Source organism: Mollisia scopiformis (assembly GCF_001500285.1).
Source record: "Mollisia scopiformis unplaced genomic scaffold LY89scaffold_5, whole genome shotgun sequence".
Classification (NCBI taxonomy): Eukaryota; Fungi; Ascomycota; class Leotiomycetes; order Helotiales; family Mollisiaceae; genus Mollisia; species Mollisia scopiformis.
This window is the reverse complement of record NW_017263585.1, coordinates 1348372-1362694: the sequence shown is the minus strand read 5'-3', so window position 1 is coordinate 1362694 and position 14323 is coordinate 1348372. Positions and strand designations below refer to the sequence as shown.

The following is a 14323-nucleotide window of genomic DNA, read 5'->3' as shown; positions in this document are numbered from 1 at the left end:
ATATTTACGACATCGCTTCGCCGACTGGCGGTGTCAATATCGTTGGGAAGAAGTTTTATCCGGAAAGCACGAAAGGCTGGAATATGAAGGCAAGCTGGATGAATTCAAAGTTTGGTCAGGTAGCCATTATTCGAAGGGGCTTTCTTAGCTCTGTCCGCCCTGGAAATGGTTCACTTTATCTGAACGTCAACACAGCCACGACTGCGTTCTACCCCGAAGAAAATCTCTATGACTACATGAAGAAGCGCCGGGATACACCAGCTAATGCACTCAATACCGAGTTCAAGCAGCTTCGAGTGACCTTTCTTGGTGATGATCCAATCAAGACCAGGGTCATATCGGGAATCCTGGATGCTACTGAGACGTCAGCAGTCAAAATATTCGCATTCGGCAACGAAACACGTACCGTCATCGATCACATACGAATTAGTAAGTACTGTGACGCCTCTTATCACCGAAAAAACTTCTACTAACTGCTGCAATAGAGTACCCATTTCTCGCCGGCACCCTCCACGACGATGCTCGTTGCATAGCGGTTGGCTCGATGAAAGATGGTACACAGATTATCTACCCAGCTGATACGCTGATATTCTTGCCTTGGCAGCCTTTCAAGGGGAAAATGATCCATACAATGACGTCTGACATGCTCGCTTATGCCAAAAAGAACCCGGACGAGAACGAAGCTCTCATTCTGAACGAAGCTCGTACTCATCTTGGAATTATTGATAAGGGGTTGGCAAAAAGGTTTTATCCGGTATAATAAAACTCTTGTACTCTGGCTTGGGCATAACTAACGTTGGTAGACATTTGGACTAAGCATTGGCGTGAATTTTACTAAAGTGGAATATCACTCCTTGATCGCACCTCACATCAGATTTCGGGAAGGCGGACAAGGATACTTCGATCTCGACATCTATGGCTCGTCCAGAACCCACAAAGAAGATCAAGGTCAACCACCCAAAAAATTGCCCGCCCGTGACTCCGCTTCTTGGAACTTGAGTCAAATTGCCACTGTTCGAAGTAGAAGCTTCCTCCAAGTCCCGTCAGGCAACAAGAACTTGGCCATAATTGGCTTGAGATATCCCTCGTCAGATGAAGCTTTCACAAAACCTCAAAAAACACAAGTTCCACAATTCGCGTGTAATTTCATCAATTCGTTGAAGGCCTATGGAATTTATTTCAATTTTGAGTTTCTTCACTCATTTCTCTCAATTCCAAGTGGACCGACAATTGGAAGTAGACGGAGAAGCCTTGCTGATGCCCTGTCTAGGAGCATAAAGGCAGGGGTAGATTTTGTAATATTTGCACTACCAGATACCAATGCGGAGTCGTACTCAAACATCCGATGGTGGGCGGACTGTGAGGCTGGGATACCCATATTGTGTGTTACTCCCGATATCCTAGATTTGGGTGCCGTCCAGAACGACCGTGGCGTATTCGGGAACTTGAGGTATGCTGCTGTTCACAAATCCTCTTGGCTTTGATTATCGCGACTAATGCTGTAGCAGCCTCAAGACAAACTACAGATTAGGAGGGATCGTGCATTCCCTTCGAGATCCTTTGCCGGTCAGAGGAACGACAATGATAGTTGGAGCCGATGTTACACATCCCGGTAAAGTAAATGATACGACTTGCCCTTCGATGGCTGGGGTGGTGGCTACGTATGACACGTATTACATGACCTATCTTGCTTCAGCACGGCTTCAAAAGAAGAACACTGAGGTATGAAGTGCAATCCTGCTTCCTAATCTTACTAATCTCTCTGCCAGCATATCTCCGACTTGAAGGGCATGATGAAAGAGCGTCTTCATGCCTACAAGAGCAAAAACGGCGGAAGTCTTCCTGAGCATATTCTGTTCTATCGTGATGGAGTGAGCGAAAGCCAATTCGGCGAAGTCAGAGCAACAGAACTTCCACAAATCATCGAAGCTTGCAAAGAAGAAGCAGGCGCTGTTCCTCGACCACGCATCACTTTAGTCATTGTCATCAAACGACACCACAGTCGATTCTTCCCCAATCCGGAAAATCGTCAGAACAACAAATCGGGTCTCCTTGTAGATGAGACGGTCGTTGCGCCCAAGCAGTTCAACTTCTATCTTCAAGCTCATGATTCGCCAATCGGGACAGCACGCAACACCCATTATGTGGTCCTGGAAAACGAGAGTGGCTACAATGCAGACGAACTGCAGTCAATCGTAAGTCACTCCTATGCTACCTCTATTTGCTTCAGCCATCTAATTCTGCTCCAGACCAATAAGCTCTCTTTCACAGCATCAAAGGGCACGAAAGGTCTGTCCGTCTGCACGCCAGCTCGGTACGCTGATACTCTGTGTGATCGACTCCGCCGATACATGAGACCTGCATTGGAACTCGATCGAAGTGTCAACTACCCCAATTACCCTGATCATACCCTCATCAATTACAATCACGATGTCGTGATTTGGAATGCTCCCCGCGCTGCAATTAAAGTCAACGGCAGGACTACGGTGGAAGCTCGGACTAATCCGTGGAGGCCTGAACTTAATGATTTCATGTTCTATCTGTGATCTGCGAAGGCAAAGTCCTCTATTTGGAGTCACTATTTCGGCTCGCTGCTAGAGTCTTATTTTCCTTGCACTTGCGCTGTTTTGGAGTTATGAATTTTGCCTGTGTTTCCAATAACCAAGATGAGTTTGCCTGCGTTGAAATAGTTCTTGTTTCTTGCGTTGTTCAATCTGTATTGTAATCATCATCTTTTTAGGCCGAGTCGGTTTGAGCACGCCGACGCTTCGGGCCTTTGCTTCTGTTGTCGGTTATCGTGTTGGTATGGATTTTCGTGGCTTAGCTGCTCTTTGGAACCAAATGAATATTCTTCTCATTCTTGAGACCCAAGCTCATCTCTCAAAATGGTAAAAACAGCTCAGTTGATTTGGAATGCGGGGTTACTCCTGTTCTGACTACTAAACATCGCACCCGTAGGGTTCTGTACTGTAGTGCCCAGTGCATCGATGGCAGAATCAACATCAGAGTACAACCCCGTCAGAATATCTAGGCCCTGCTGGATCGTCAACTAGAGCGCGAAGCAGAAGAAGTTGAAGTCGCTGTTTGTAGATCAAAAGACACAAGTTGAACCTGGACATGCCACAGGTCTACTTTCATTTCCATGCAAGTTTTCCCCACTATTGGCGTTGATGTTCTTCCTAGGCACGGGGAAGGCTTCAAGCATTGGTCTCACTACAGCGATGGCATCCTCAGGTCGCGGCTACAATTTGAGCTAAAATACAGGAAGATCAATACTTGCAACTTGTTGAACAATAAATTTAAGGAATTTCCCTTAGCTCTGGTCTGTAGACATACTCCTTAAATCAAATGATATTGTATAATACAAGTTTGAACATCGAAATCTCAAGTCCCACAATCTGCCCCCAATTCAGATTCCGAAGTCGACTGTAGTAAAATTGACATGGAGACGAGCAATCAACCAAGGAGAGCAGCTATCAGGGCTGCCAAGCTTACATCCGGACACTCTACATCATACTGCATCGGCAATGCAAGATTCGGACTAGTGAAATTGTCATCATACGCAAGACGAACAAGTGTCGCCTCATTCGGATCATACAGAGGCCAACCACCCTCATACGTCAACAAACCATTGACTGGATCCTTTGCAAACGTAGTCCAAGCACCAATCAAGTACTTCTGAAAGATGAGCTCCTCAGCTGTCGAGTTAGGGGGCGAGAATGTAGTTCCGAAGAGGATTGGCAGTTCGGCACCGTGGTATGCGCCTCCTTCTGCACTGACGTTGGTATTTGGGAATACGCCGAAGAAGCGATATCTCCAGGTCGGATTGCCGGCCGCTACACTGGCGTTTGCACGAGTTCCAGCAGGACAGGTGAAGGATGCGAGGTTATACAAGTCCCAGTCGATGTCGGGGAGAAACTCGCCAGACATGGCTAGCTCAGTGCGGAATAGGCCTGCCTCATAGTCATTGCTGCCATCCAGAACGGGGATGCTGGCAGGTGTCTGCTCGGAGTAGTTCGCAAAGACCAGGGTGTTGTCTACTGTTGGTCCGAAGGCGCTGATCAAGGAGTAGAGGCCGGTTTGGGGGACCGCTGCCATGAGAGTGTCCAGTTCGACGCTTTGCATGCAAGCCATGAGCTCTGTGGGGTCGGTTGAAGCATTCCCGCATCCAACAGTCGTGGAGACGTTGTACCAGACTGCTGCTGAGTCATTTGAAGCATAAGGGAGGTCAAAGCTGAAGACTGTTCCTGACTCGAGAATAATGCCAGTGACGATGGGGTCCGAGGCCCAGGCATAAGAATAGTAGTCTGTAGATGCGGAACCGGCAGATTGCCCGAATAACGTGATTCTTGATGTGTCCCCACCGAAGTTGGCGATGTTGTCTCGGACCCACTCCATGGCAAGACGTTGATCTAAGAAAGCTACGTTTCGCTGGGTGTTTGGATCTCCCGGGAATCCAAGGATGGAAAAGCGATAGCTACCATGAAAATTAGCATGATCATACAAAAACAAGAAAGCATACTGGCTTACTTGAAAGAGACAACAACGACATCTCCCATGTCTGCAAGACCAGCACCGTCGAGTTGAGGACTTGATGAAGTTCCACTGTCAAATGCTCCTCCATAAATGAATACCATGACAGCTTTCAGCTCCTCTCCCGATTGAGGTTTCGACCACACATTCATGTACAGGCAATCCTCGCTATGCACGAGAACCTCGCTGGTCAATATTTCAATAAGTTCAAGCCCGACCTCAGTGACATTTGAAGCTGCAATATTGGCGGCTGTAGGCGCAGTGCCGTTTGCAGATGGCAAGAGAGGACACGAAGGACCCTAAGTATGTTAGCGAAACCGAGTAGGGGTTGTCTTTGGTAACTTACGTAGGTAGAGCCGTTCAGCGCTGAAGACCCAGTGTATTTTACAGGAGCTGCAAATCTGAGATCTCCTACGGGAGGGTACGCATAGGGGATTCCAAGATACTCCGATACCTCTGAATAGGTTGATGATGCATGGCCGGTGACACTTCCGCTGCTGGTCTCCACGGTTTGGCCAATTGTGAAGTTGTCGCATTCACCTTGTATGAACTGTGGAGCAGCCCATACTAGTTGGAGGGATAAAGCTGTAAAGACGGTAAAGGTACGCATCATGAGATGCTACAAGGTGATAACGAGTGACAAATAAGATAAGAAAAAAAGAATAATGTGGTGAAGGGGAATTGGAGATGAGGATGGTGAGGAAAGAAAAGCTCATGTCATTAGAAGGACTACTTATATATCTTTTATCTTGCCATGAGAATGAGCGTATTCCACTTGACGGATCTGCAGTAAAATTGGGAGAATCGTTCTCCTGCTCCGGTTCTGTGGTATAATCAGGCAGCCGCACAACTAGCCCGTAATGGACTAGATCCCGTCGGTTTACGGCAGGCCCGGACAAGAGATTCATTGATTGGCTGCAGCGTATCAACTCCCTGCTCGGGAGGCTGTGCATCGCTTAGCCGACATGCCCAAGTTTTCCGTCGGAGAGCAAGGGGAAGCGCAAATGCCATACATTTCGCATGATACATGAGATAAAATACATAATTTCTTGAAAAAACATCCTTTTCTGGTATGATTTAGTACTTCCCCACATTTTCTTTCCAGAACTCCGAGTCTCGAAAAATATGTTACCAATTGCCGCGTGCTAAAAAAGGATCACTCATTTCTCCGACGGGTCAGGGGATCCATATCCTGCAACACAACTTCGTACTGCATGACATCTCTTCCAATCTCTCCCCGCAGTACCGAAGATAATTTACAAGTCGGTTCAATCATTGGTGTCAGCGTATTCAAGTGATGCTCCAATTCCAACTACGTTTACAATTCCAAGACCTGAACTCCTGAACGATTCCGAGTACGCTTCATCCAATCTCAGTCGAGGTAGAAATACGAACATGCCAACCAAAGAACGTAGCCAAACACCGAATCGGGTCAGAGCGTACAAGCCAAAAGTCAAGACTGGATGTATCACGTGCAGGTATGTCGATCAATTACTTGCAAGGTATCTTCTTGCTCACTCCCAATTCAGAATCCGGCACAAAAAATGCGATGAAACAAAGCCCCATTGTCAAAGATGCATCAGTACCGGTCGAAAATGTGACGGATATCTTAGCACTCCATCCTCATCCAACAACTCACCGTCGCCATCGAAAATCACACCTTTGCCAAAACCACAATTTAAAGGAAACGATCTTGAACGACGAAGTTTTGATTTCTTTTGCAAAAGGACTGTTTTGACACTCTCAGGCATCTTTGATCCGACGTTCTGGACTCGATTAGTGCTTCAAGCCACACATCATGAACCTGCTATTAGACATGCTGTCGTTGCTTTAGGTGCTTTACACGAAACTTCCGAACTTGGGTCGAGAGAAGGGCCGAGTATTTTCGCCTTGCAGCAATACGGAAAAGCTATGGGGTGTTTGATAAACTCCACTCCTGAGGAGAAGAAACGGGCTGCCGATGTTGCGTTAATGACTTGTGTGCTGTTCGTTTGTTTCGAGGTAAGATCTGTTTCGGAAACATAATGGTCAGTTGTTGACAATGGAGAAGATAATGAGAGAACACCACGGCACAGCAATATCCCACATCGAAAGCGGAGTGAAGATTATTTCTTCACTCCAGTCCGGCGTCGAATCAACAGACACATGGTCCTTGTCTCGCAGCCCTTATGCTGAGCCCTCGATCCTCAACCCCATTTTCATCCGACTGGACAGACAAGTTTCTGAAATCACATTCAGGAGGAAAAGACAGCTCCTCGATCATGTCCTAGATGACAAGGTATCCGGCTACCACACCAACATCCCAATGACCTTCACGAGTCTAGAACAAGCCCGCAACTCTCTCGATCATATCCGCACACTATCAGTGCGCTTCATGAAGAAAGCAATGCCTGACCCTTCGTTCCGAGATCCGGCTAAGAAAGCGTTGACACTTGATGTATTGAAGACGTCGTCATTCATCAGGCTTCAGCAATGGTCCACTGCATTCAACTCATTCATACGATATCATGGGGACTTCGACACCACAGGGCAAGAAGCGGTTCACGTGTTGAAAATGCATCGTATCTTCATGGGGATAGTGATGGGAGTTGATGAAGAGCGGTCCTTCGCTGATGAGACAGTTTGGGATCAATACAAACCACAATACGAAGCTATCGTTGCACACGCGACATCTGTCATCGAATTGAAGACCCGAGATTGTGAGACAGAGGGGCGAAAACGGGCAACGTTTAATCTCGACTCCGGGATCAATTTTCCTCTGATCTTCGTGGCTTCGAAATGTAGAGACGGGGCCATTAGACGGAAAGCAATTCAACTGCTGAGAACTATGGATAGATACGAAGGCATTTGGAACAGTATATTGTCAGCTAGAGTTGCTGAGCGGCTGATAAGTATTGAGGAGAAAGGATTGGTTGGTGAAGAGGAATTTTTGAAGGCGAGCGAGATTCCGAACGAAAATAGGTTGGGTGGGGCGGAGACTCGGTGGATGACTGATCGGCGTGTACAAATGATTTATACTCGAAAGGGAAGAATGATAATTGGTGGGGACAGCTATCAGGGTGGGAATGTTGTGATGGAAGAACTTCTGGAATGGTGAGTGAATAGGCCAAAGGTATACCACAATCCAACTTGAAGAGCTGGTCAATGTCAATGAGCCTATTCCCGCTCGGCTGAAATCTAGCTCGTTGTATTGTATGATTTAACATAGCAAGATAGGATTGTGGTGTCCATCCTTGTCTGTTGTGGCGTTAAGAATCACGTGCTTTAACATACCGCGCAGGTGTGGCTTTGCGGTTACACAAGATGTCAGCCTAAGAGCACACCTCAGACCTCAGCTGTTGATAGCCCGGTAGCATCCTCTCTCAAGTCCAATCATTTCAAACTCTATTTCACTTACAAAGTTCAATCTTTTCAACTAAACTTGAGACAAAATGGGCAACGTGACCTCGTCTCTCAACACGGGACCTTTGCAATCGATCGCGGACATCATTAAAGATGCAAGAGCTGATCCATCAGCTGTTCTCGGATCGCTCAATTCCCAAGGTCGTACCCTCGCTTCCACCATCTCAAGAAGTCTCAAAGAAGCTAGTGAAGACCCATCAGCCGTGTTGGACTCCCTTAACATACATGGCCGCAATGCCGTAGCCTCGTTGTCGGTCACTGCGAAAGAAATTGGATCTGGCCCACGGGTAGCAGAATTTCTGAAAGTTTTCAAGAAGAGTTGGCACGAGACTATTGCCCAGCTTCCTGCTTATCGTAAGTCTCCTCATCGGGGTCATGGCTCAGTAATATTGATTTGCTGCAGAAAAAAGAATTCTGGCGCTGGTATCTGCTTGGTGGATCCCATTCACAGCGACTATTGTCGTTTTGTACCTCTTTGGAGGTTTCGGTAGAGCTGGTATTCGGGGTGGTAAGTCGGCTGGGCCGGTTGATTTGTGGCAGACATCACAGGGCTGACCTCGCTAGGTTCTCTTGCTTCGGGCTACCAGTCACGGCACTATGGTGGATACACGCCTAGAAGCGGCTTCTTTGCTAACTCGACGAGCGAAAGTATGCGGGGCAAAACACCTACCATTTACAAGGTTGCTGCTTTAGTAGTTGCTTCTGTGACGGTGGTGGCTGTTTACAAAAGTTGGACTTGAGAATGAGAGACGGATTTGAATTAAATACCCTCGCTCGGCATAGCTTCCAAAAGAATCTCTGCTTCTTGTTTAATTTTTAATTTTATGCATCTACAAAGAAACTCCGAATGATATATCGAACCTGAACGAACTTTTTCTACACGCACCTGCTCAAAGACATATTGCTTCTGTTATAATGATCAGGGCAATATATGCATTATATGAACTCTATGTACACCTCTCCTATTTTCCCCGAGTACAATATCTCGCTCACTACCTCAGAAGATATCTAAGGGAAACGCTTGAGAAATCTTCTGATAGCCCGCTGCATTGGGATGCAACCAATCACCACCCTGCAAATCCGCCTGAATCAAGTACGGCAAACTATCATTCCTCAATATCGCATCGAAATCAATCACTTTATCAAAAGTCCCGCTGTATCTGATAAAAGAATTGACCCTCTGTCTTGTCGCTTCTCGTTCAGGGTCACTATAAACCTCCGCCGTGACATTATATCCCGGTGCAGAAAATGGCGTAATCGTAGTCGCAAACATGGGGATGCCATGAGCATGGACTCGTTCCACTATTTGTTTGTAGGCGGCTATGATGCGGTCGCCGACATTCTTCTGTGACACGGCGTCAGTGGCTGCTGTGCCGATGTCGTTGACTCCTTCGAAGATCATGGCGTATGCAATCCCAGACTGGGAGAGGACGTCTCGGTTAATGCGGCCAAGAGCATTTGGTCCAAGACCGTCGTAGAGGATTCTGTTTCCCCCTGCGGCCTGGTTGAGAACGGCGATGTCGCTTGTGTCGGGGTTTCGTTGCATGCGTGCGAGAACTAGATCTGGCCATCTATCTTTAGTCAGCTCCGTCGTTTTTCTTCGAAATTACCTTTTTTGGTAGACCTAGCTCCGAGAATAGCATAATCAAACTTACCTGTCATTCTCATCTGTGTCACTTCCTCTCCCATCTGTAATACTGTCTCCAACAATAACGAACCCTCTTGCGCTCCTCTCCCTCCAAACCTCCACGGCGCTCACAAAATACCAATGCTGCACGCTCTCGGTCGTCTCATCTGTGATATTTTGTTTCGATACTTGATTCCCCATACTCATCCAACTGGTAGTCCTACTGCCTGGATGGCTCGTGATAGCATTTGTGGCACTCAACTGTCCGTCTTCCAGATAGATGGAAACAGCAAGGTTTGATTGTGGCGCAACAGTCATCGGGATAGGATCAGAGACTACCAGTGCGCCGTTAGGGATGGTGTAGTTCTTTGATCCGGAGAAGGTCACTGTATGAAGAGTCGAAGGTTGGATCGCCGCTACTCCTGCTGAGCCATTGGTGGGTAAGGCAACGGTCACGGATGTTATGGGTAAGTCAGTGGTTCCAAAAGCGTTCGAGATCTGGATTCGAATGGGACTTCCGCCGAGAGACATGTGAAGCGTTTGACGGATAGTGGAGTTCACGAATACGGCGCCCGTTTCATTCTGGGATTATTCGTCAGTGAGATATGATAGATGATGACAAGGGAAGAGACAAACATATGGTGCTGGCGGTAAATTTGCTGGTTCGGTGAGCTGGGGCATCGACGTCCAGGTATCAACCCAATGTGCTTCGTTTTGCCATGCATATTTACCAAGTACTTCATGACAAAACAAAGTCACTGCCAGCAAGCAGCCTGTTCTCCATAATTCCATCATCTTGAAGTCTCAGTGGGAAGTGACAAGAAGAATTGACAGTATTCGGCAACAACCGATGTTCCTGACATGATTACAGATCCATGACCCCGCAAACCCATCAATTGACATATTAATCACAAGCCGCTGGGACTAGAGATCGTGGAGAGGAGGAAGAAGATTAGACCGGCACGGAAAGTTTCAGGCTAAAGTGGAATGCAGGTACACGAAGTCAATTGAAATATTAGCTCCTCAGAATTCCTTAGCTCTTTCCATTCGTCCGACTCCACTATTCAATTGTTCTTAATTTTGAGTTTAGTCGACCCAGATCTTAGCAGATAAAACATCCTCATTGAGAAATATCTTTGTTCTAAGGTCTATGTGCTGTAAAGAGAAGTTATATATTGAACGATGAAGGAGTTCTGGAGAGATGGTCTTTCTTGAAGATGACGCAACATCGCTTTTAGACGTCATGAAAAGAAAGATATATCGCGGGGCGATAAGCTTTTCGGCTTCCGGCGGGGTACCGAGCTATTTCGGGTAAGATTAGCGACCCCTGAATTCAGGCTGATATCTGGGGAGATCACGAGACTCGCACTTTGTGTTCTCCAGGTTACTCAAAAAGCATCATAGATGAGTATTGGAAGACTAAATACTTGATTGGCTTTACACAACATTATTACATACTTTGAGTTACTGAATTGAGTGAGACGTCCTGGTCAGTCACGTGAAAACACACATAGTCCTTCACCGCCTGAGCTCTTAACCTTCTGGCCTTGAATTTCAGCAAATGGAGACCGCCAACTCCATCAATTTCCCAGGAAGTGGTATCTGTCAAACCCCATCATCGCAATCTCTGCTTCAAGATATGTATGCGGTGATACTAATTTGACTTGCACAAGACCCCACACTGTATGTGAGTCCCCGTCTGATGCTACTCTCAAGCGAATACTGATCAGTCCGAATGCTGCTATGCCGTGAGCGCTTGCGGCAGGAAGAACCGCGGTTGTTGTGTGGATGCCTCCTCGCCGATGCTAACTCGTATTCGCCTTCATGAGAGCCACTCTTGGTTGTTGAAAGGTTCCACGCATCTCCTTTCGCATTGCCTAACCGCTCGTTGATATCTTTGATTTGTTGAAGCAGCTCTCTGCCGAGCTCTTCGTGGTGATAATGTGGATTCGAAAGTTTGATCCAACGTCTTTGCCATCCATGTTTGCGCAGGGGGGTTTCTAGCTTGGAGGCATTCTGTTTGAAGCAATAGCGATTGGTGATCTGTACTGCGCGGGACAGATTCAGCGCTGCCTCTGGTAGAAATGGGGTACTCCGCAAATGGACGCGATTGCTTCCATAGTTGTACTCGAAGAGCTGCAAGTAAAGGATGATCCATTCTTTCGGGCATCGACTATAATCGGTGACCTCTAGCTCATTTCTCATGGCTCTCATAATATCAGTACAGAGCGATTGATCTGTGGGGAAACATTGAGAAGCCTCGTAAACGACAAAATATGCGAAGCGAGAATTTGATCCACATCCTGCGAGTAGTTCTTGCCACAGCTCTGAAGAACTATGTCCTGGTAAAGTCTTTGTCTGATATAAACAATCATAAAAGGCAAGCCTGAACTGGTTTTCTGAGTCTTCCGTGAGTCCGGCTTGCGCAAGTGCGTTGGAAAGCTCCGAGCGACACTTCCATCTATTGATTTTGACTCCCGACCGAGGAAAGGAATGTAAGAATCGCTCACAGACGATTTCGGCTTTTGGGAGCCAGGTGGACGTCGAGTATCGCAGAAAACCTTTCCATATGGGTCTTCGCCAATTCTCCAATACTTCGGGATCGTTGCTTGACAAACCAAGGTAGTTTGTCGTTGCCGCGAAGGCAAATTGGAAAACACTACTCATATGCCTTTGGTCTGTGCCTTTCTTTCGAACAAGAGAACAAAGTTCATCCATACGTTGATTCCATTCCTCTTTCCCTGCTGCTTGGAGACTGGGGAATGATTCGAAATCGCCAGACAGAATCTCGTTCATGCGCTGGTTCCATTCTTCTTTGCTCATGTCTCGCTTACTAGGATAAAATGATTCGAAGAGATGTCGCAGGGACCTTCTGGCAATTTCGTAAGGAGGCTCGGAAGGACTAGGAGCGGCTACTGTTCTGGCACTATGGAAAAATGGGTTGAAGAAAGGCTGTGAGAGGAAAGGTTCCGTGGATGGCGAGAAGGGATTCTGCTCTGCTTCATCTTGCGCTTCGAGAAGAGTCTCGTCCGTCCACATTTCTCGGACGTGTCGGATATGAAGAGCGGACGGTCTACCAATGAAATCCTCGCCTTCAAGTTGTACAGTGGCTTGGGTGTTCGCAATAGAGTCGCTGGAAACATCGACCATTTGGCTCGAGTCCATTTGATATGCGTTGTCCAATCCAGACATCTCAACATCTTGGTCATAAGAGTCGTTCTCCAGATTTCGGCTATCCTCAACTCGATCATCAAGTTGAAGCTCGTCAAACTGGAGGTCACCCAGGTGAGGATCGAGTTGACTGTACTGAGCCATGGTCTCAAAACGATTCAGATAGTCCGGATGATACTCCGCACGCTGCTCATGACCACTGAGTTGATTCAACACCGTAGCTTCGTGAAGCTCACCCTCCTGTCCCCCTGGCACTGTTGAGTAGAGACCAGGATATTTTGGAAGTATTTGAGGGATTTCTTCGAGGGACGAGGATGCTTCAAGAGTTACTTCCATTAAATCAAGATCCATCTGAGGTGTCTCTGAATCGCGCCCACCCAGCGCTAGTGTTGCTGTTTCGATGTTTGTTTCAGACACGTCGGAGTCCCTTGGGAGAGTTTCCGAGTCAGTTTCGGTCGCCGTTGGAGTTGGTTGTCGGATCCTAAACTGATCTTTCTCGAGATCTAGGATCTCGGAGTCAATGTCGAAATTATTGGGAGCTGGTGTGTGGTAGCTTATTCCAGGCGGTGTTTCTGTGAATGTTAGAAGAGCTCGTCGCATTGATATTGACTACGTGCCTGCTTGGTAAGGCTCATCTGCAAATTGTAGCTTTCTTTTCTTGAAAGACCTCATCTTTCCTTGGGACACTTTGATTCCCTTCCGTATGAATTCGGTGCCCTTACGCTCATCGCGGGTGCGCTTTTCAGCTGTTCTGACCATGAACGCCATTTCCTTGGCAGGGATTTTCTTTTCGATGTCCCATTCTTTAAGCTTCGACTTGTAATTTCGTTCGCTATATTTTAAGTTACCTCGGTGAACGGAAGCTGGCGGTGTAAGCATACCTTGCGGTAAAGCCAGAATCCCGAGCAACCTTCTGCATTGTCTCTTTGAGCGGTTTCTTTTCCTCGACGTAAAATTTCTTGATCAGGTGTTTCACATCGTTCCACTTCTTGTTATTTCGCTCTTTCGTCGTTGGTTTGGATGCGCTGTAGGAGCTGGTTCCGTTTGAAACCGACACGGCTGTCGAGTCCGTGAGGGACAATGATAGCGTTGATATATGTTCCATTGCTGCAAGTAAGTGGTTCCCAATCGTCACATCGGAGCTGATGGCGTCTGGCAGTTGGAAAACTGTCAATTTATCTGAGTCGGAAGAGAAAAGTTGGCAAGGCTATGACTGACAGTAGAAGTACGGCTCTGGTGGAAGCTGTTGCCAAGCGAGGCACATCCTGCCAGGATAAAAGTGCAAAGACCCATTCCAGCCTCTCTTGTGCCGTGGAGCGTCATATTGAAGCGGGTAAGCCAATAGTATCGTATGAAATAGGATGTTCTATCCCGCCCTGTAGACACCATGTCGGTGGCTGAAACCTGCATGACAGGCTTTGCTGATCTCGTAAGGCTCTGAGTATGAGAGTCATGGCAAGGAGTTGCCAGCAAGAGGACAATTTGGACACGGCATATCTAATCCAACTGAATGTGGTTCCAAACATAATCATTCCATCCAATCTCCACATTGACCAGCCACAAGTAAGTGAAGAGAGGTCAAATGGTAAT

General features: G+C 47.1%; 6 protein-coding genes across 6 annotated transcripts; 3 read left to right on the top strand and 3 right to left on the bottom strand.

Moving 5' to 3' along the window:
* Window positions 1-1509: 1509 nt before the first annotated feature.
* LY89DRAFT_577330 (Piwi-domain-containing protein) lies at window positions 1510-2546 on the top strand (the record flags this gene model as incomplete). Its single annotated transcript, XM_018208886.1, has 3 exons — window positions 1510-1722; window positions 1770-2195; window positions 2250-2546. Coding segments are annotated over 3 exons (936 nt in total), but the record flags the coding sequence as incomplete, so codon positions are not given.
* A 691-nt stretch (window positions 2547-3237) lies between these two features.
* Window positions 3238-5315, bottom strand: LY89DRAFT_609908 (alpha/beta-hydrolase). The gene is made up of 3 exons (XM_018210536.1): window positions 4880-5315; window positions 4531-4832; window positions 3238-4477 (listed from the first exon to the last, which is right to left on the bottom strand). Exons 1-3 carry the CDS (start codon window positions 5144-5146, stop codon window positions 3457-3459), a joined length of 1590 nt encoding a protein of 529 aa, XP_018075704.1. The 5' UTR covers window positions 5147-5315; the 3' UTR covers window positions 3238-3456.
* A 280-nt stretch (window positions 5316-5595) lies between these two features.
* LY89DRAFT_778907 (uncharacterized protein) lies at window positions 5596-7641 on the top strand. Its single transcript, XM_018222253.1, has 3 exons — window positions 5596-6011; window positions 6063-6534; window positions 6584-7641. The coding sequence occupies exons 1-3, from the start codon at window positions 5929-5931 to the stop codon at window positions 7628-7630; spliced, it is 1602 nt and encodes a 533-aa protein (XP_018075703.1). The 5' UTR covers window positions 5596-5928; the 3' UTR covers window positions 7631-7641.
* Window positions 7642-7876: 235 nt separating this feature from the next.
* LY89DRAFT_681882 (uncharacterized protein) lies at window positions 7877-8833 on the top strand. Its single transcript, XM_018214392.1, has 3 exons — window positions 7877-8289; window positions 8339-8443; window positions 8500-8833. The coding sequence occupies exons 1-3, from the start codon at window positions 7965-7967 to the stop codon at window positions 8673-8675; spliced, it is 606 nt and encodes a 201-aa protein (XP_018075702.1). The 5' UTR covers window positions 7877-7964; the 3' UTR covers window positions 8676-8833.
* Window positions 8834-8919: 86 nt separating this feature from the next.
* On the bottom strand, window positions 8920-10243 carry LY89DRAFT_705142 (extracellular GDSL-like lipase/acylhydrolase; the record flags this gene model as incomplete). Its single annotated transcript, XM_018217432.1, has 3 exons — window positions 8920-9506; window positions 9591-10144; window positions 10199-10243. 3 exons carry the CDS (start codon window positions 10241-10243, stop codon window positions 8933-8935), a joined length of 1173 nt encoding a protein of 390 aa, XP_018075701.1. The 3' UTR covers window positions 8920-8932.
* Window positions 10244-11053: 810 nt separating this feature from the next.
* On the bottom strand, window positions 11054-13930 carry LY89DRAFT_681881 (uncharacterized protein). Its single transcript, XM_018214391.1, has 3 exons — window positions 13615-13930; window positions 13351-13565; window positions 11054-13305 (listed from the first exon to the last, which is right to left on the bottom strand). Exons 1-3 carry the CDS (start codon window positions 13836-13838, stop codon window positions 11195-11197), a joined length of 2550 nt encoding a protein of 849 aa, XP_018075700.1. The 5' UTR covers window positions 13839-13930; the 3' UTR covers window positions 11054-11194.
* Window positions 13931-14323: the final 393 nt, after the last annotated feature.